The sequence below is a fragment of the Dermacentor andersoni genome, chromosome 5 (genome assembly GCF_023375885.2).
Source record: "Dermacentor andersoni chromosome 5, qqDerAnde1_hic_scaffold, whole genome shotgun sequence".
Taxonomy (NCBI): Eukaryota; Metazoa; Arthropoda; class Arachnida; order Ixodida; family Ixodidae; genus Dermacentor; species Dermacentor andersoni.
The window spans coordinates 67,600,631-67,621,846 of NC_092818.1; the positions used below are offsets into that span (position 1 = coordinate 67,600,631).

Consider the following 21,216-nt stretch of genomic DNA (forward strand, 5'->3'; position numbering starts at 1 on the left):
CGGATCACGTTACAGTAAGGAACAAACGCCCAATACAAGCTGCACAGCAAATTAAGCCACGAGCGATTCAAGACGCTTTCGGGCAACAAAACATTAGCTTCGATATGTAGGTGCTTCTCACATGAAAACAGTGGCTGGATATGTGCACGACTCTTCAGAAACTTGCAACAGGGTTGAAATTGACAAAGTTTGCGAGGTAATGGTTCATTTTTGGATCCCACAATTTAGAACGAAAGACAGAAGGGTCGTAGCAAAGTTAGATTTTATGACAAAAAAAAAACAAGAGCTGAGTCAGTAAATTGTTCCCCGAAATTTATTATATAATGGAATCGCATTTGATGCAGTACTAAAATGAAAAACAGACAATATGGTAAATAAAGCACAAAGAGTGTAAAAGCCAGATATTCAGCCGGAAGAAATGGTTTCACAAGAATGACGACGACAGTGCGTCGCTCGAACGATGTCTCGGCCCTCCTACAGTCGGAAATTTCTTACGATGACCGTATTTACGTGTGCTTTTCAGTGATATGCACGCAGTTGGTGCGCCATATAAAACGAAGTGACGCTCAAGGTGTAACATATAAGTGCGTGTTTGTAAGCCACAGTATCGGTGTAATTGTAACCGATAGCGGCAGCGCTTTTAAGCTACCGTACAATCATGAAAAAAGTCCCTTACGACGGTGTTCTTTCTCTTTTCACGCATTTTCTCTTTAAAAGATACGAGATAAAGAAACGTTTTCCTTTCATCAATGATGCAATGACAGTAAACCAAGGAAATTTCTGGTTGCTTCACTGCAGGTCCAGTTTACTCCGTCTGAGAAACGTGGACTTCAGATTCGGGGCCATTGAATTTTCTGCAGCAAATACTCTGCTACCTCTACTCCACTGTTACAGAAACAGTAAACGTGTTTCTTGCAGAGTAGATTCTGCGCTTACCCTGCCATGATTCCTTTATTTCTTACGTGAAACGTCTTTCGGTTCGGTCAGCATAGGGGTTCGCTTGCTAAAACGACATGTAAAGAAAACATGTTATACCACTTCTACATGTGTAACAGTGCTAACAACACGCCTTAGTTTGGTATCGTTGCGTAGAGGAACGAAGCCGTTATTCGATCGTGCATGTGTCACGTGCGCAGAGGGCGCCGTTGTCGCTCCACGCAAGAAGTAGTCGGAGCTAACTTTAACTTGGCGAACGGCATTAAAATAGGCTTAACTCGGCAGTACGTTTGTTGATTTCAGCAGAAGTGGTCGCGTCTGAGATAGCTCACTGTGCCATAGTATGTATATGTCATCGAACTCACGCCGATGCTCACTAGGAGTTACGAGGCCTAAGAGTGAGAACTTTGTTGTAGAAATTGAAGGCTTGCTCGGCTATGGCGCCACCTGCGTTGACACGTAGGTTCTAGAAACGGAATGAAGAGGCTCAAGTAGCAAGGCATAGGTAAGCTCAACCCATTTCGCCATGGCGGAACATGTCCGTCTCCATAGGGACTGCAGACGCAGGAGAATAATGAAAGTCCAGGAGCCCCAACCAACTACAACAGCGGCGGGCTGTAGCGGCGCAAGGCAGTCTCAGGTGCCACCAGCAAGAGGGTCATATCTGTGCCCTGGGGGCCACATGCCCTCTGCAAAACAAGCGGGCCAACTACGAATACGGAGTGGGCACTATTGCAAAATTAAACCGTAAGACCCCTCTAGCTGTAACATAAGCATGTGCTCTCTCTGATGCATGAATGAAAGTAACTTGTGTATTTGGTTACGTCATTTCTGTACCCTAGTGCCCGTACACCCTCTGCAGCCCACAGAAGCTGTTTACTCCACTGCGGCTGCGTCTCTGATACTGTCTGCTCGATTTCTTTGTTCTTTCTTTTCTTTTTTTTTTGGTAGGGAGAGGGGGTGCCAGATGTCATGTGCGTGCTCGATCTAGTCCTGAGAGTGTTAGCCAGTGATACAACCGACGACAGTAGTGGCGGAGCAGCTTGGATCTCGTGTTTCTGGCCTGCCGTAGCGGTGGATATTGTTCTCGACAGATCGAACTCGTATGTCATTCCTTGCAGGCGAAGCTTTTCCGAGCAATCTAGAGTGACAAAGTTGGCGGCGTCTTTAGCTTCGGGTCAAGAGCGCCGAGGGTGTAGGGCATGCCCAGCACTTCCACCCGCATGTCACTAGATTAAATACCAGAAAAGTCCACTGGCAGCAAACGGCACCTTCACTGTAGCGGCAAGAAACAGCTGTCATTCACGTCGTCTTCTATACGAAACCATTTCCAAAATGGACTCCCGTTATGAGGATAGCGATTAGGGGTTAAACATATAATAAAGCACGCGTGGCAATGTAGAGAAAACGTGCTAGTCGCAGCGAGTAATCTGTCGGTAATTTGGCACACCTTTAATAACTCTATTTAGTTCCTGGCTAGATTGTGCGTCCGCTGGCGCAACATTAGTGGGGCTGGAGATAACAATGCTGGTGACACCGATGTGTGGATTATTTCCCGGGAGAAAGTGCGCAGAAATGGGCAGCTTCATTCGATCGTGCTCAGAATCCTGTAGCAAAGTGACAATTAGCAACGGTTAACTTGCTTCGCACAGCTTAACCTTGAAGCTTTAAGGACAATTGAGTCAATGTGTATAATTGAGTCAATACTGTGTTCAGTCGATAGAGCGGTGCTTGGCTCTATTGAAATCTAAGGCCACTGAGTGATGTAGTCCGCATCTTGTCTGAACGTTGTCTACATCACTGCGCAGTAACTATCACAAGGAGCCAATAAGACGAGTGATAGAATAGTTACAATGTAGAATCCCAAAGTGAATGGTCAACTCCTTGACAAAAACACCCGCCTGAAATTATAGTGACGGCTATACACCTATTGCTGTGTACCAGGTCGCTGGTTTCACTTCAAACTACATCAGTCAACTCCAATGATAGCGGTGTCTGAAAGCTTGTGCGCCGAGGCTGCGTTCATTTTGAAGACTCGGGCTGGTGAAAATTATTCCTCACGCTGGCCTACGGCGCCTATCATAAACGTTGAATCAATTATATCAATCGAACCAAGAACAATTCTCCTCCCATTTGGTCCTTCTGAACGCAGTCCCTTGCTTGCATGCTACATGACCAGACTATAGTTACTCATTAAACTCTGGTAAGGTATAACATAGACGCTTCACAAACCTTTCTGCCTTTTCCCTGTTGTTTTGAGAAGCCCGCTTGAGCGCTTAAACTACACGAAAAGGATGCAAATAACAGACTTCAGGCTGCAGCAGTACCAACTTAAAACACACGACATTGAAATAATTGAGGAATGCGCTTCAAATGTATTGCTTGTTTTCGGCTGCTAAGATCCTTAAGATGGCTCATGCACTGTTGAAGCGACAGTGCTGTCATTGCTTTGGAGGTCTCGTTTGACATCGAGTTTATATCGCCCGTTCATTATCGTCGGAGTCGAGAGCACCAAATCACCGAATTAATCAATTAGTATCGGCACTATACGACACACTCATTTCCAGGCATCGGTGCCAGGTGCACGAAGTATCGCGCCAACATTTCCGAACGAGAGCAACGCGCACGCAGGCGGTGCCGTACCTCAGCCTGGCGCTGGCCTTGCACTGCAGCGGCACGGACCAGTCGGCGTGGGTGTCCTGCTTTCGCGCCGCGCCCGTCGACAAGCTGCTGCAGGTCGCGCACGCCTCGTCCCACCACTGGCCCTTGCCGTTCGCGCCGTACGTCAACGTCGACCTGCTGCTGGCAGCGCCCGTCGCCACGCCGCGCACCGTCGTAGCCGGAGCGGACGCGGCCGACGACAAGGCGCTCTTCACAGAGCGCATCCTGCCACTCGCACAGGTACGCACCTCCAGAAACAGGTGCGAGCGGGAACCACGCGATCGGCCGTGTAGAGACTGGCACAAACGGCGAGGCATGCAACAGGACGCCCAGGCCTCTCTCTGTCGCGGAGGAGTATGCCGGGTCATTTCTCGCAGTCTTTCAACACGTCAACTACAGTGTAATCAATCGCATCACCGCACACGTCGTCCGACTGACGGGACGGTTATGAAGCACACGATTTCGATACTTAAAAGCAAGATACTGGTGGTTCGACAAGCGGCGTCCGGTACGAGTTGGGAAGATTCTGAAAGGTGGCAGCGTAAGCTTTTTTGGAAGGAGTCGGAATGGGATAGAAGCTGCTGTAAACCTGCTCGATGCAGTTGATGGGACAGCGTGGGTCACATGTGGAATTGCACGCGTCCTCCTTGGGATGCGTTGCCTACCTTGAAAGTCCACTGGAAAGCCTTTTGCAGACGGTTAGAAAACATCTCGATCTGTAGGCAATGCTGCCGCGAACGGGGAAGTAAAATTTTTTCGCTCTATGCAGTTGGGAGCACAGTTTTTCATAAGAGATCAGATGGTCTCTCCTTGGGTTGCTAAAAGAAGGGCGAAAATTGACACACATACACAAAAAAGTAGAGACAACACAGGCTGTTCTATTAGGCCTTCAAATTCCGCCTATATGTATTACACCTAGTTACAGTACATGCACAGAACCGCATCACAACAAGTGGAATAACAGAAAAGAAACAGATCCTTGTTTTTTCTCTGCTCATCGTTTCAAATCACAAGACGCTTTCTGACGGGATACGGGAAGGACGTGTACGTGCGTCCGTGTCAGTATTCATGACATAAATGCCTCTCGTGACCGAAAATGTCCTTGCCTGGTATATTACGTATAAAGACCATGAAAGGTGGATAAGGCTGATAAGATAAGGCAGATACGACCATGAAAGGTTGAGCACGTCAACATTGTCGCGTACTTATAATCGTGTAAGTAGGGGAAGAGCACGAAAAAAATTCACCGACGATGTATGAAAAATGCGTAAAATACATACCACTGGGTATGTATCCATGGGGCCGTATCCATGAGGCAGTATCCATGATGCCGGTATCCATGGGGCCAGTGGGTATGTGCCCAGGAGCCAACGGTCATCTACCGTTCTTCAGTGAGCCTTTTTTTTATTTTACGTAAAATTGGGTCACTGCAAGTATTACGGCTACACCGCACCTATACACGGTGACATTCACGTAATGCGATTTTTCTTGCAGATGAGAGTCGGCGTCGACGTTGCGGTTTTTTTAGGCTCTCAAAAAGCGCGTCCTTGCCGCACCTGACCTTAAACATGGCGCCTGTGCTCTTTAAGGTCTTTGCATGGGAGATATTGAGCTAAGAGTCTTTCGCTGCTACCAAAGCGGTTTAAGAAGGCCTGCTGATTTTCTCGTTAGTCTTACAATGACGAGGTATTTGTCAAGAAGACTACAAATATTGCCAGCATCACTGCAGTGGTTGTGAGAGATAACATGCAGGTTTACGCGCGTAATATTTGGCTCCAATGACAATGGGCAGGGTGGGCCGTCTGTATGGTTGTGTGCGCTCCCGACGTCACTAACACAGCAGTGCGACTGTTCAATTTGTGCGCAAGCTTCTCTCCCATGACGATGCACAGTACGGGCAGTCCGTATGGTTGGGTAGGCTCCCGACGCCACTAACACACCAGCGCGACTGTTCAATTTGTACGCATGCTTCTCTCATGCCGACGCCAGCTACATTCGAGAACCTCTACAACGAACACCTCTATAACGGAAAGACCTGTACAACGAAGGAATAGCTATGTCCCTGTTCTTGTGTGAGCTGTGCGCTGCGTGACCTTTGCAATTAAAGGACCTTTATAACGAAAGATTTGCATGGTCCCAAGCACTTCGTTATTAAAGCGTTCGACAGTGTTAACCTTCTTTGACACGGCTGGCACGTATACGTCGCGTCCCACACGCACGAGCCAGAGCACGTGTGTGTGATCTAGCTTCCATTCGGCCACGAGAAGTAATGACTTTCTCCCTTGCGTCACGAGTGAGAGCGCGTCAGTTTGTCCCATTCTCGCCTCGGGACAGCTAACGTTTTTGGACGCTGTGTTAAACTGCACCCCCGCCGTCGGGGTCGGCTGCTCTCATTCCCCAGTCATTTCCCTATAGCAGAACGCTACGAAGGCGCGGCGAGACATTGTGCTGCGTTGGGAGTTCGAACTAGGTCGCACAGTTTCATTCAGAGAGTAAAAAATTCACCGGCGATTGCGATACTCCCTAAGGAAAAATCTATACGCGTTTTCATTCCGCGACATACTTGTTGGAGCGGAAAATATGTCTCGTGCGGCACATTTGCAAACGAAGCGAAGTGCGGCGTGACTGCCTCGCGAATCGGGAGATCGCGAGAGGCAGCGCGTGGATGCACGCCTGGGCGCGATTGGGAGCAGTCGCAACAGAGGGACCCCACTCATGCAGCGCTTTGTTTCATGATATGGTACCGGTGAACGCACTCCGCATGCCGACGGTCAAGAGACGATAGCACGCTATTCTGGCGCCGTTTTGTAGTGGGCGTCGCTGCAGAGCCCCGTGTAGCGCGGCACTACGCTTTTCTTCTCATGCTATCGCCATGTCCTTCTCCTCGGCTTTCCGCCTCGTGGTTCCGCTGCACCCTCATCCTGCGCTTTCTTCCTTGAGGTGTCTCCGCTGTCGCAGCCTTTCACGCCCCACAGCGCTCCGCTTTCGTCTTCGATCCTTAGCTGTGCTCGTTGGCTCAGTTACGCCGACGCTTAACGCAGGAACTAGCGCTTAAGAGCTGCGCTCTAAAATTAGGTACAGAAAGAAAAGGAGCCTTACGTCTCCCCTTTATTGTTTCTTGAGCTGCTCTGCCGATCGCACATGCGCGGGCAAGTTCCCCTTCTCTATTCGTTGTAAATATTGTATCTTTGCAACGCTTCATCATTCTTAATGTCTTAGAAACTAGCCTAATCTTCAGACATAGTCCATTTTACACAGCTTTGCGCGACGAGGGCCGCCGGTGGCAGCAAGTGTGAACGCACCGGTGCGCTTGCATTTGCCGTCGATGCACAGCAAAAATCATGTGCCGGACGCAACTAGAGTTGAGAAGCGCGAGGAAGGAAAATATGCCCTAAAAGGAAGACTGATGCCCTAATAGATGACAAAATAGCGGCTACAATCCTCAGTGTTCGCCTTCATAGCCCAAGCTCCGTAGTCGTTACAGCAGCGGAGGTGACGACAGGAAATTGCCATGGGAGACAAAATTCTTGCGTATGAAAGGCTCCTTTATTAATGTTAGAACTGCTAGACCATAGCAAAGCAGTGCTGGAAATGTGCAGTGCTCATTGACTGAAACGCTTTATTTGGAGCGCGGGGCTGCAACGGCCTTTTATTTTTTTACCTTTCTTTTTTTGCGCCACACGCGAGATTAAGCGGATCGCCTTGGGACTAAATGCAGTCACAATGCGTCAAGAAGGTTCTCGCTTTCACTGTATACAACGATGCATCAGCTCGATGTTCCCAGCGCTTACAGCCGGTGCAAAAATTATTGCCCGAGGAAGACCGGCAAGTGGTTATGATACTCCGGTCTCTCACGAGTACTTTTCGAATGCTCTTGAATAACCTGCACACTCTGGCGTTTTGGTGTGGAGCCACCTTCTACAGAAGTTACTGCGGCGTGGCCAGCACTTCGAGACCAGCGCCGGCAACCATGCGCTTTGGGTATCGCGTTTCAACGGTTGAGCGCTCTATGTTGCCTACAGACCACGCGTATCCAGGCCTTCCGCCGTTCCATTTGCTGAGGCCGAGATAAAAAGCGATTGAAGTGAATGGCCTAACCAGCTTCACATATGTTTCGAGCAGCCAAAGACACAACATGCTTGATCAGATTTGGTGTAACGCGGTACTTAGACAACGCAAAACACCCAAAAACGACGGAACCTATTAGGTCAACGTAGCAGGCGGAAGCGCCTGCTGAGCCCGGCCTGGTCGTCACGTGCCAGTCCACTCGTTGCGCCGCCGCATGGAGGCGCCACCGGTCCAAACTCATCCCGCGCCCGGTGCCTATAGGATAGGTGAATATTCAAAGTTTCAAAAATGAATAATTGGTGAGGTGTATTAACGCGACAGCGTTAAGGAGCTCGTGTCGCAGAAAAGCCGCTGTCGTCGGCGGCGTTGGCCGTGAGTGAAAAATCCCGGCAGGCAACTCATAAATAAAAACAACTTGAAACATGTGCTGCGTGGGAATCGAACCAAGGTCACCGGAGTGTGAGGAGGAGACGCTACCACTCAGCCATGAGTTCGATTGCTCAAAGTGGGACAAAAACGCCTCTAGTGAATGCGGTGTTGCCTTACAAACATGCCGTAGCTAGCTATACTGCTGTGTATATCGGTAATTATGAGCATGTAAATTACAGCAGTCGCAGTTAAACGCGTAGCGAAGTACGTTTCCGCTACATTTCTTCTGCGCTTTCCGCACACGCACAGCCATCTAGCGGCAAACACAGAAGACCCCCTCCTCTCTATGTACGGCGCTGCCTCGACAGGTGGCGCGCCACGCGCGCATTGGGGCTGCGCGGGGACCGGTGCGAGGCGCGTCGCGTCCCCGACTCCCTCTCCCCTGACGACGCTTCGCCGTGCTCCCTCACGGGTTGCAGAATTAAGCGTCCTTCCTTTCTTTAGATCACTATCTATCTATCTCTCTGCCCGTGCCGATCACGACGTTTGGCTGGCGTAGATCGTTTCCCCCTCCGAGACACCGAGTTCTTTGGTTCGTTCCGCGTGCTCAGGCGCACGTTTCGTTGCCGCGCCGAACGCTGCGTTGCTCGACGCTCACCGCGTGATTGGTCGGTGCAAAGTCCGATGTGGGGCGCCTCGTAAGTGATCACTGCGCCGTAGCGCATTGTCTTACACCCCTTGGCGGGTCGATGGGCGCGTTCCCGTCGACCAGCGATCGCAACAGCTGCGCGCGCGCTCATTGCATGCTCTCACGTCAGCACCGGAGAGGGCCCGTAAAGGCCGATCCACACGACGGACCAAGTCCGCGGGCCGCTCGGTCACGTGATGCGACGTCACGGCCCGGCGCGGTCCGGTCCGGCGCAGAGCACATCCACACGGCGGACCGCCATAGCAGACGGCAGAGCAGACCAACCAGCTACACTCTCGGCCAGAGTGTTATCATCGTTATCATTCCGGCTCGAGTCCCACAAAGCCGGGAACTGCTCAACGAGGTATACAAAATGAAAAACACCTCCTCGTCACTCCAAGAGGACACGGTGCTTAAGAAATATATCTGCTGCACGCACGTGTAGGCGGAACGGCGGACATGAAACGACTGGCTTGACTGGCTTTTGCTGAGCCGAAAACTAGATTTTGGCTGAAGACACTCTGTTGCCGGACAACATTCGTTGGCTAAGCCAAAATCGCTGCGGTTTGCATGCGGTCCGCCGCCAAAACGGAAGCGGGAAAAGCCTCGGCGATTTGTTGGACCGCGAGGGCCGCAGTCTTGCGCGGGCCAACGGCGGTACGCACGAACTGATGACGTCCTATCACGTGATGCGCGGACCGCGGTCCAAAAGAGCAATTTGGTCCGTCGTGTGGATTGGCATTAAGGTGCTCGTCATGCGCCGCTCGCTAGGGGGCGCATGGCGCTCCACCTGGCGCATGGCGCCAGGTGGGGCGCCATGCGCTTACTCCGCCTCACCTCCACTCCACCTTACGCCGCTTACCTTACTCCACCTTACACCCATACAAACAGGCGGGTACAGTAGTAGAGAAGCGGCCTCCACGTTTATTTTATGTGGACGACATTGTGTTGCTAGCTAACAAGCGAAAAGATTTGCAACGTCTGGCTAATATCTGTGGACAGGAAGGCGAGAATTCAGGCTTTAAATTTAGCGTCAGAAAATTAGGTGTTATGGTTTTCAACGAAAACAGTGAACAAAAAGTGGCAATACAGGGCCAGATAATGCGTCGGCTAAAAGAATATAAATATACTGGTATATGGATAAACGAAGGCCATAGATATATGAAAACATGGGAAAAATAATAACAGTAAAGTGGAAGTGAAATGCAGACATAATGAAGCACAGAGCGCTATGGCGATGTAATAGGTATGAGGTGCTCCGGGTATGTGGAAAGGTGCAGTGGTTCCAGGACTTTTAGAATGGTTGTTTGCGTGAAATTAGGGATACATTCAAGACTCGATGGCAACCAAAGGTCAATGGGACGCCTGGCATTGGGCGCTCACGGGAAGACTACAAATGAAGCTTTGCATAATTGGTATGGCTGGACAAGTTTCGAAGTGAGAGAAGCTCACAGTAAAATTGATTGTGGGTAACGACTGATGAATATGGAAGGAAGTAAATGGGCTGGGAGAGTGTTGAGGTACTTGTACAGGAAAAACATTGATTCACAGTGGCGGAAAAGAACTAGGAAGCTTACCACCAAGTATGGGGCCTGTAGGGGGAGCAACACCGCAACAAAGTACGTCAAGCGGAAAATCAGAGAGGCTGAAATAATCTCATCGTTGGCGGCAATAGAAAAGAAACCTGCCATTAGTAACTACTTAATAGGAAAAAACGAAATCAGGAAGGTCAAATAACGGAATGTAGCCGGCAGATTGTGGCAGATCAAAGAATGAATGTTTATTGCTTGGTGCCACTGGATTTATAATGAAACAAAGGTCACAAAAGCCTAAAGCAAAGGTCATAAAGCAGTCATAAAGCAAAGGTCACATGACTGGTCATGATAAGTAAGAGTGTGACACGTGTAAACCGCCCTGCTTATGCTATACATGAGCACGCGTGCTAGACAGCACTACATCACGCGTGCTTGATAACACTACAGAAAGAAACAATTTCTGATAGCTCAAAGGGAAGCTCATTACTTTTCGAAACAAGACCAGGATGGCTTAGAACACGCACCTATAGAACGAGATATGAGAAGGAAGAAGAAGCATGTGCTTGATGCTATAAGGCTAGGAAAACGATGGAGCATATTTTATTAAAATGTGGATATCTGCCCAGCGGTCGATTTAGGCTCCACTGGACTCTTTTCACGCCCTTGGGTATAACGAGAGTAGGGGGAAAGTAAACATTTCCGCAATAGAAATTAGTAAGAAGCGACTGGAAGATTGGTGGAATAAAAGTAGGGAAACGACAAGAAAACGGATACGTACAAAAACAAAGTTCACAATACGGCGTCAAAAATTTTGGTTACGGGAATTTGTCGTGTACCCGCCGTGGTTGCTCAGTGGCTATGGTGTTGGGCTGCTGAGCACGAGGTCGCGGGATCGAATCCCGGCCAAGGCGGCCGCATTTCGATGGGGGCGAAATGCGAAAACACCCGTGTACTTAGATTTAGGCGCACGTTAAAGAACCCCAGGTGGTCGAAATTTCCGGAGCCCTCCACTACGGCGTGCCTCATAATCAGAAAGTGGTTTTGGCACGTAAAACCCCATAATTATTCATTTATCGTGCGTTTTCTTCTTTCTTTCTCTTTTTTTTTTCTTTTTTTAATCTGGGTAGGACATTAGGCAGTGTAATAGCAGGAGCTTGGTGGCACAACCCACCACCCGTTACAAAGGGGACGCTCATAACACCCATCCATCCATCCACCATCCCTCGATCCTCGCCCGCATATTGACCCAGGGGAAAGGCGTTCGCTCACTTAGCCTAAAGAACATGAACGCCGAGGTGCGGGTGCCACTGAGAAACACCTAAGTAAAAGATTTGGGTCGGCTACTATTTTATTGTTATTTTCAATAACTTCTCATACTTTGAAAACAATTATTTATTATGCGCTCTTGAAAATTTGGTCCCTTTCAAATGCCTGTCATTCTTAGAAACCTTGTTTACCACCAGGCTTAAAGGTGTCAAGCAGCTATTAGTACAGTTCTTTTCATGGCTGTTGTGATCTTGCGTTTAAAACGATCTTAATTGTGCGTGATATCTGACTGTCTATTCAGCACAAGAGTTTTCCTAATTAGACTGCAACAAGTGTTCCTGCTGTATACCTGTGCGTCTGCGTATGTCTATTCGATTCGTATTCGTAAAAGTCGATATTCGATCGCCTTCCTCTAATGTAGACATACTGGATTATGACAGCTTAAATTTTTCATTACCTTGATATTGGAAAGTTACAATACAGCACGATTCAAAAGAACACAAGCAACGTAGTTTTCTTAGCATGAAAATACATTTAGCCTGCATATTTTCCCTAATTTTTTTTTTGCTTCTCGACGATCGAGGTAGCCAAACTAGATTCTGTGGAACGCGCTTGACCGCATGTTGTTAAGATGGCAATGACAATTACCCGAGCTTTGTACAGCTGAAATACCACATTTTCGCCGTTGATCTACCTGAAAGCCACCGTGAATTACAGATTGGTTCGAAGCCATGATAAAAGCAAGCGATTTGTTCAGTCGCGCGTGAGAGAGCTAGGCCTTTCCATTATTTACGCCTCTAATACACAGTCGACGTGTTTTGTATTCGTCTGTCGTGTTCTAAATCTGAACATAAAATTTATTCCACTTGGTTTTGGTAGGTTAGTTCTCTGACACGCTTGCCAAGCGTCTACCGAACGAATGTATTTAGTGACACCGCTGAGCCCGGGCCGTTTAAACGCATTCAGATAAGTTTTGTAAATATTGAACTTCAATTTTGTGAGCACAATGTGAAGGCTATGATGACCACAGTACTGTGAAGCCCAATCACAAGGTGAAGGCTACCAATGCGAAGGCAACCGTTGGTTCATCATGCTCACAGAGCCTATGCATCGTACAGCACGTTTCGGCCACTTTCATGTGGCTTTTCAATTTTAAGCTGTCTTCTTGACGGCCATTTTTCAAGCAACCTTTTCTTACTTTGCCCTCCCAGTCCTGACAGGGGGGCAAGCCCACCTTGCCCCGCCGCTATAGATACGAACACTGTAAACATGCAGTTGCGTCGACTAAGTATCATTCATCAACCACGTGGTACTCGTATACTCATGCGTTTATTTCTCATTACTTTGCTTCTTTCTTTAATACTCATTAACCTCAACATAGCTCACCTGGGAGAAGCCACTTTCTCCGATTGCTTTTGCTTTGTTTGCGACTCAGAGTAACAGACCTCTTGCATATCGCCGACAGCCGTGTGGTCTCGTTGACTTCCCGTGGCACCATCGAGAAACAGACTTGCGGGGGAGTATACTGGACACGCATAGAAAGTTTGTGGGCCGCGTGGACTCTGCTACTGGGCGTGTCAACCGTTCGTCCGTATTTCGCACAAATTCTAACAGTTAGGTGTGGCTGATAGTAATGCGTACAGCAGACACATGGGGCTATAGTTATTCGTTGTTCACACTCATGAGCGACAGCGCCGTGTGAGCTGCGTGCCACTCGTCGGTGTAGGCGACAGCAGTCGCGTTTCTTGAGCCAAGAATGATATGCCTGTGGCCGGGCAGCCGTGGCTCTGACCCGATCTGGCGAGGCTATGTACTTCGGCAGTGTTAAATTACGGCCCTAGATTGCTACACCAGTGCATAAGATATCAGAGCTTGCCGCGCTTGATTTGTGTGTGTGTGTATGTGTGTGTGTGTGTGCGTGTGCGTGTGCGTGTGCGTGTGTGTGTGTGTGTGTGTGTGTGTGTGTGTGTGTGTGTGTGTGTGTGTGTGTGTGTGTGTGTGTGTGTGTGTGTGTGTGTGTGTGTGTGCGCGCGTAGTCTTTATTTTTTTCTCTGGTGGAATTGGGAATGACGTTAGACTTGACAAAAGTTGCAGGCCTGGTTGTTAAGGCCGCTTTCCGTCGCTGTTCTCGCATTGTAGCAGTCAACGACGCCTTCGCGGCGCTAGAGCGGGAACAGGTCAAGATATATTCTACCTATCCTGTTGTGGGAAACATAGCTTGCATTCGCAGGGGCATGTTATGTAGTGAACACGTTATCCGTGTTTCAGAACACTGCAGCAAGCTCAGTGAAAGATAACTTCGGTGGCCCACAAACTTCCAGTGCGCCTCCTGCGCTCGCCCTCACCCAATGAGCGTACATGATTGTCGGCATTATGCAAGATGTCTATACATTGTCAGTATAGAGTGCATGTATTAAACATGCGTAAATGATTATAGTGGCATAATAGTAGTGAGTGTCTTTATGAACGAAGACTCGGCATTAGCTGGAATCGTATCTGGGCCCTGTAGATCGTGAGATTGGTTTCTTATCTATTGCGCCTTTGTTATAATGGCTGCTTGCAATAGTAGACCACTTATCAATTGTGCCGGCAAATTTTATAGAATAGTACGCAACTGTTGTCGTGCCCGCAAATGGAACGACCCAACGCGAAGCTACTGCAGGTGATTCGCGAAAGAAGTGCACAATTTTTTGTAAACTCTTTCCCATTCCTAAATTATCTGCTGATTACCGTTGACAATCTGGATTGTCGTTGACAAACCGTTGACAAGATCTGGATTCTCTGCTGTAGAATACGCTGTAGAGGGAAGCCCATTGTGCCTCGTCTCTTCGTTCTACGTTTCATAGCCAGCATATAGTTAATTAACTATAATTACGCGTTTCTGGGAAGGTTTCCACGAGGAGGGTAAACGTCATTACAGTGAGGACAAACACATTAGCCGGTCTCGAACCTGCTATCTTTTTGTTTCTGAGGTCCCCTCCCACTTAATTGCGATATCCTGAGATAGGCTGTGCTCGGTGCGGGGTGAACGCGCCGCGTGCGGAGTTCCGATACCGATTTCGAACAAGCTACAGGCCTACCTTACGCCCGAAGTATACCGTATACATGCACGGTTTGCTCGTCGGCAGAACCATTATGAACATGCTGCACTGACAAAGACAGCAATAGGAATACAGATGACGCGAGACTGCTGTGGCTGGTTCTGCCGTTTTTTATAGCACTCTTGTTTCGTACTGAATTCATTTTTGCCATTGGACCACCAACTTCATGCGATGTAGGACATATTGCCAAATGTCACACTCACCGGGCATGTCTGCGCCACGCTTAAATCTGGGTTAAACGCTTAGATAAGCTGGCTCTCTTTTTTTTTTTTTTTTTTCCTTTCCAACGCGTAGCGTGATGGTAACGCTTCTACGCCGGAAGCACTGATGGAGTTCGCGTTCAACACGTTCAACGCTCCCCTGGTCGTGAAGTCTTTCCTCAAGCGGCAGTTCAAAGCGGACTCGGTGGAGGACGTCGCCAACGGCATTTCGATGGCGATCTCCACGTGCGCCACGCTGAAGGTGGCCAAGGCGGTGGCCGAGGGCTACCACTACCGGCTGGACTCGGCCGTCGCCAGCGGGCTCCTGCGGCCGCCGCTGGGCATCGGACAGGTGGCGCAGTTCGCAGCACACGGGTGAGTGGTAACCAGGGGTGTGAGGCCTTGTGCAAATTGCAACTTTACACGCATTTTTCATTGATGACTCTGACGAACTAAGAGCGCGAACGGACACGGGAACTTGAACCTTTGCTTTGTTTGCAAAGTCTTCAGTCTTCGTTTTTGTTCGTTCGTGTCCATTGATAATTCTGTACATAACAAAACAGCCCGAATCACTGCTTTAAAATAGGTTTACTAAATATTAAGGCTTTGTAGTAGCGCGGACTTGCCCCGTTATTCAAGAACGTTCCTCCACTCGGGGCTTCACATCGACTCCAGTAAGTGTAGCGCAGCGCCAGCCATCGACTGTAGTAGCCAATGCTCCTTATTAATGCTATACTCGGCGATTTATTCAGCCTAATCTACTGCACTCAGAGGCCACTGGAACGCACAAAACTGGAGAGGTATTCACCGACCGAGTTCTCGTTCTACGAACTGCCGAAGAGCACACACTGCGTCTTCTAAATTGCTCGCTCCACTTGGCGGACTTAAGGAAGAGCTCCTAGTAGAGGCCCGTTTTGGGAATCCGGGATGTTGTCTAACCTTCACCTCAAGCTAAATATAGCGATCGCTTTTGCATTCCGAGTCAGAATTTTGATTCCTCACACAAGCATACTACACATAGCCGCTGGGCCACCATGTTGTTCACGAGCTCACTCGATACACGCCCGGCTTCTTCGAGGAGCGAAGTGCAACTGCCGGTGGTCTGGACCAGGGGGGGCACTCTGTAAGTGTCCACCTAGTGGGCTGTCCATTTCCGCCGGTGCTGATTGGATGCATGTGTACGAGCGAGGAGATGAGCGGCCCTATCCAATCAGCAGCGGCAGAAATGGACAGTCCATTAGGTGGACTCTTTGAGAATACCCCCCCCCCCCAGGTCACCGTCATTTGCACTATATATATATATGCGAGGTGGTGTTTATGCCCCTACAACGCGACCGGCTTCTCAGACTCACCCACTTTTTCACTTTGACACACCTAATGCTAACGCATTAAAAAAAATGGAAGTTCGGCACCCCAAGGCGCCGAAAAAAAGTGAAAGCTATAGCTCTGTAGATTTACCGTTGCGCTGGAACTCCTCGCTCGGTGTCGCGACGGAACACGCCAGGCTCGGCAAGAAGCGGCACTATCGAGGTACTCTGCACCCGAGGCGAGCGCTGCTTTGCAGCTGCCACAGCGGTCTCTCGTGTGTCGCGACGCTTACGCGGCGAGGCACGGTGGCACCGCGGATTATACCGGCGTCGCACTTCGATCTTGCACGAGATGAGACCGACGGAACACCGTCGGCATTTGACAGTGCCCAATCAAAGGTGTACACAGACTTATCTTTGAATTATGTCCCCACTCCCTTAAGACAAGTGCACGCACCACGGTTTGGTTCGAGAGAACAGCTGCCGTGCAGGAGCGCCAACTTACTTGTTTGTGTGCGCACCACGCTCGTGCAAGCACCGGAAGCATTTACGCTGCCCTGGCTCCGACGCAGCCGAGTGATGATGATAGTGATCTAAAGAAAGGAAGGACGCTTGATTCTGCAACCCGTGCGGGAGCACGGCGAAGCGTCGTCAGGGGAGAGGGAGTGGGAAGTGAAAGATGATAGAGAAAGAGAGAGCATGTGGCCTAATAGACTCCACTATGCGGGACAGGTGGGGAGTGAGCGGAGATCCCGCAGCCAAACGCACCGCGCTCCACACGAGGCACCGCTGTCACCGTCACGTGAGATGCACGCGAAGTGTCGCGTAATAAGAAACCCCCGCACCGCGACACCGGTGGCTTGTTTGCAGCACCGCGATGGGTAGACAACGCATATATAGTTAGGACTACCGAGGGGCCGCGTGAATACGAGGAGCGGGAAAGGGTAAAAGTAGCTGCAATACAACGAGCGGAGGCGTGCTGTCAAAATTACCATCGCTCCCATTATACTATCGTTACTCTAAATTACCATTACTGTCATTACTCTAAAGCAATACGGCATTGCATATCCACCCACGTGGTTGTTGTGGTGGATTTCAACAGCTTCGCTGGACATCCCCTTTCCCAGGGCCGGGATGGCGAGTCAGTTTTTAATTATAAGGGGGTGAATGCTCAAAGTTGTTGTTCATAAGTGGCATGTGTTATCCTACGAGCGCCTTCACTAATAATGTGTGCAGCTTAAGGATCAGCTGAAATGTGTTCTTACAAACGATCCTAGCGTAAGAGCATTTTTGTCAGTACGGACTCCGATGTTACGCTATGGACAGAAACCGATATTGAATAACGGTAGTAAAAAAACGAAAAACAAAGTGAATAATTCTTACTTTTAGGGAAGCGTAACGGGGCGATCAAATAAAATGTATGCCATTGATATAGGACTGAATCACTGGACATATATAGAGAGCGAGGCCCCCTGATTGCTTCTGTTTGACGCAGCTATCATTGCGTGGTCAACCGCGCTACCGTGCCTCGAGGTGTTAGCACTCTTAGCTTCATTTGTCACTTTTGCTGGCTAAGAAATGGCGACACTTATGCTTCGAATTAACGTTGCTCTATTGGTTGCCTCGCGTTACGTCGGCTTTGTCGTCGCAGTAGCCGAAGCTGTTCTTCGTGTGTAGGCCAAATTTGCAATAAACAGGAAGACCTCGCAACACGGAAGCATACAAAGGAAGCTGAAGGCAAGGTCATTTCATCGTGATCACAACGCCACCCAGCACACTGGTCTTATGTCGTCGTCTGTGGGATCGAACAGAAACCACCGGAGGCCGGTAAAAGAAAACAAAAACAATTCAGGCATCTGCACGTGATCCTGCTGACAGTCAAACGTAGCGATTACATGTAGCTGGGCACCGACCGCACAAACAGAAATGCTGGAAAGCTGAAAGACACTTAAGAATCTACATAAATTATGGCTTTAAAAATGCGCGATAAGCAACCTGAACTTCCTACCACAAAGCGAAATCAGCCAGCCGACATTAGCTTAACAGGCTGTGGTACAATACTTCGGCTAGAACCATGAAACAAAACAAAGTGCAAGCAAGGCACTGCGAATTAGATTGATGCGCTGCTAGCAGCCGCATAACACAGCACTGTTTACGCTTTGCATTATACGTAGTTCGTCACTTAAATTCCTAAAATTTAATTAGTATTGAATAACGAAATTGACCATTTCTATACTCTTGTTAGCGTTATTCGTGTGAAAAAGGCTGCGAGCTCAGTAATGTCGCAACACGCAGGTATACAGTCGGCAACGAATTCCTTTGGGACATGGGATTTGCGAGAAAAGCTGAAATCTGGCGGGCAAATACCTTCGAATTTATAGTTTCGGTGTGCCTATGTAATGTAATGCTGTCCTTACTGCTGAAGTTACTTCCGTTGGACGGTGCAGTAACCCACGCCTTTTCGTTGATTGAAGAGACTTTGGGTAACTAGGAAGACACCGTGACCGGTGCCTAAATTTGGCTCAGAGATAAAGAACCTCAGCAGATTGATATTATTCTATAGAGCCTTTCCACAACGGTCTCTCGCTCTCTCTCTCTTTGATAGCCACAATGGGACTTTGAGACGTTATAGAGGCACTGGTGAGGAACACAGAGTTTACGTGAATTAATAAATTCGGCTTATGAAAAGGTCCAAATAATCTCCTCACCATGGACTGAGGCTTCAGAGATAAAAGATCACTTTCCCCGCTATAATGAACAACATACAAATGCCGAGTCTCGAAAGCAAATTGAAGTTGAAGAAATGCTTTCCTTGTCGGAAGTAGTGTAGTATATAGGGTAATGCCCGACCATGTATAGTTCTTTTGATTAATCAACTGCACTTGTGCTTTCCTTGCAACAACACGTCATTGCGCAGTGACTGCATTCTCGCATCACTGGCCGGGACAGTTTTTCTCTTTGCACAACCCCATGTGCGACGGTCCATGCAGCACGGTGCCTCCAATGGCCGACACCAGTCCGTGGCCCCCGCTCGGGAAGCTGTCCAAGACGCGAGTGGTCAGCGCGGACGGCCGCGACAATTTCACCAGCTACTTTGCTCAGTGCACATTATAGTGCCGCATATCAATGACTAGTTTATTGTACTACAAAAAGAAATATGAAGAAGGGACGATAAACCTTACTTTTGCAGCAGTGTCGTTTGGTCTGTCTGATCGCCCTTCGAATGCAGGATGTCCCACCGAAAAAACAGCTCCAAAATTTTCATGTCGAGTCGTTAAATACAGCCGTACATCAAAGAAAGCATGCGGAACTGCGGTTCCCATGCACTGTGCAAGATGACGATGCTGCGCTCTGCTGTTCTGTCCTCTCCCACGTGTGTTTTTCATTAGAGATAATAGCCATGTGTCAATAAATCCGGGTATAACGCTTCATAAATTAACGACAACGTGGTGTGTCACCAACGTAGCATCACCAACGTGAGGTGACTTTTCACGTCACAAAATGTGATATGAGAATGCAAAGAAACGCTACTACTATAGACACGAGAGTGGTCGCGGACAAAGGTACAGTATGGTACGTTTTTTCTGCTTCCGAAAAATAAACACCGTGTAAATTTGTCAAGCGGACAACTTACGCAGGGCGTAAAGAAGCAGAGCCGCATTAAAGCGCACCGTAGGGTCTACGCGACCTAACGGAAGCGGTCACACGTCAAATCAACACTTCTGTGCCTGCCGCGGTAGCTTTGGGGCCGTGGCATTGCTCAAGTTTGTGGGTTTGATCCCGACCGCGGCAGCCGCATTTCGACGGGGGCGAAATTAAAAACGCTTGTGCATTTAGATAGAGACACTTTAAAGAACACCACGTGTCAAACTTGACCCGGAGTCTGTCACTACGGCGTTCCTCGTAATCCGATTGTAGTTTTGGCACGTGCAATTCCATAATTTAATTAATGTTTAATATTTGTGCCTCGATGCGATGTGCCATGTGAGGCAATATGCTCAACCGTGTCAGAGGTTATCAAGTATGGCGCACAACGCCGCCTCACGGGTGTTGAACACCCCGGTGTGTTCTGTGTACTACGTAGACAAACAGTAGTAGTGCCCCCCCCCCCCCAAGGTAACGTTTAGCATACTCGCCACTCTCGTCTTGGAATAGACGTTGAAGCATTTAAACATTCGCCGTCAACATCACCCCTAATTATCGGCAGTCAAAGTAAACAGCACAGAAAGCTTCGCTTACATCGATTCCCACAGCGCGCGTCTTTTAAGCGTAGCTTTCTTCGCGTCTTCTCCCCATTTTGCAGCTACTCGCTGCTGCATTCTTTTCAATTATACACTTACTTGGGTTACTGAGTATGTGGTCATTCTGGGCCGGTTACACAGAATGGGTAAATGCGACAATATGCCAGCAGAACAAGAGGCAAGAAGTGAAGACAGTGGTTTTGAAAAGGAAGTGAAATGAACATCTCGGACACGGAAACAGCCGCATGTGTAGAGGGTTGAGAACAAAATCTGACCACAACATGCATAGAGCGAGGAATGTTGACCTGCATAGACGAGAAGTGAAGATACTAAACATCACAGAAAGATATCCTTATAACAAAAAAACAGACAGAGAGAGAGTGTGTGTGTGTGTGAATCTGAAGAGGAAGTGAGAGAAAAGTTTAATGATAAGAAAAGTGGAAAGGTCGGACGTAGAAGCTTGGCTCTAGCTTGCTACTCCACAACTGGGGTAAAGGGTTAGGCAGAGAAAGGGAAAGGAAGAAAGGAAAATGCAGTGACGGTGCAGTGCTGTAATGAATACCAGATACCAGTCCAATGTACGGTACGGTACGCTCACCAGGCACGACGCGTGCTTTCTTAAGTTATTGCGGACTAACGCCAAGTTATATGGCGTCCACGCATATGTTCGTACGCCAACGTGTCACACGGGTTAACGAAAAACGATATGCATTAACGCTAACGATATACGTGGGATCGGTGACGTTTGTTTGTTTGCTTGAGTTTTTTATTGCAATAGCAATTATATCGACACTACCGGCGCATTTCTGCCGTCGGCGTCACCGTGATGTACCGTATGAGTGAA

At 48.7% G+C, this 21,216-nt stretch overlaps 1 protein-coding gene across 1 annotated transcript in view; it reads left to right on the plus strand.

Annotated features, from left to right (window-relative positions):
• LOC126532397 (uncharacterized) overlaps positions 1-19,475 on the plus strand; it is a 42,801-nt gene extending 23,326 nt beyond the window's left edge. Inside the window, exons 7-8 of the mRNA XM_050180106.3 lie at positions 14,919-15,199; positions 19,122-19,475. Of these exons, the coding sequence (XP_050036063.3) occupies positions 14,919-15,199; positions 19,122-19,245 (405 nt within the window). The 3' untranslated portion in view covers positions 19,246-19,475. The remainder of the gene's footprint in view (positions 1-14,918; positions 15,200-19,121) is intronic.
• The last annotated feature ends 1,741 nt before the right edge of the window (positions 19,476-21,216 follow it).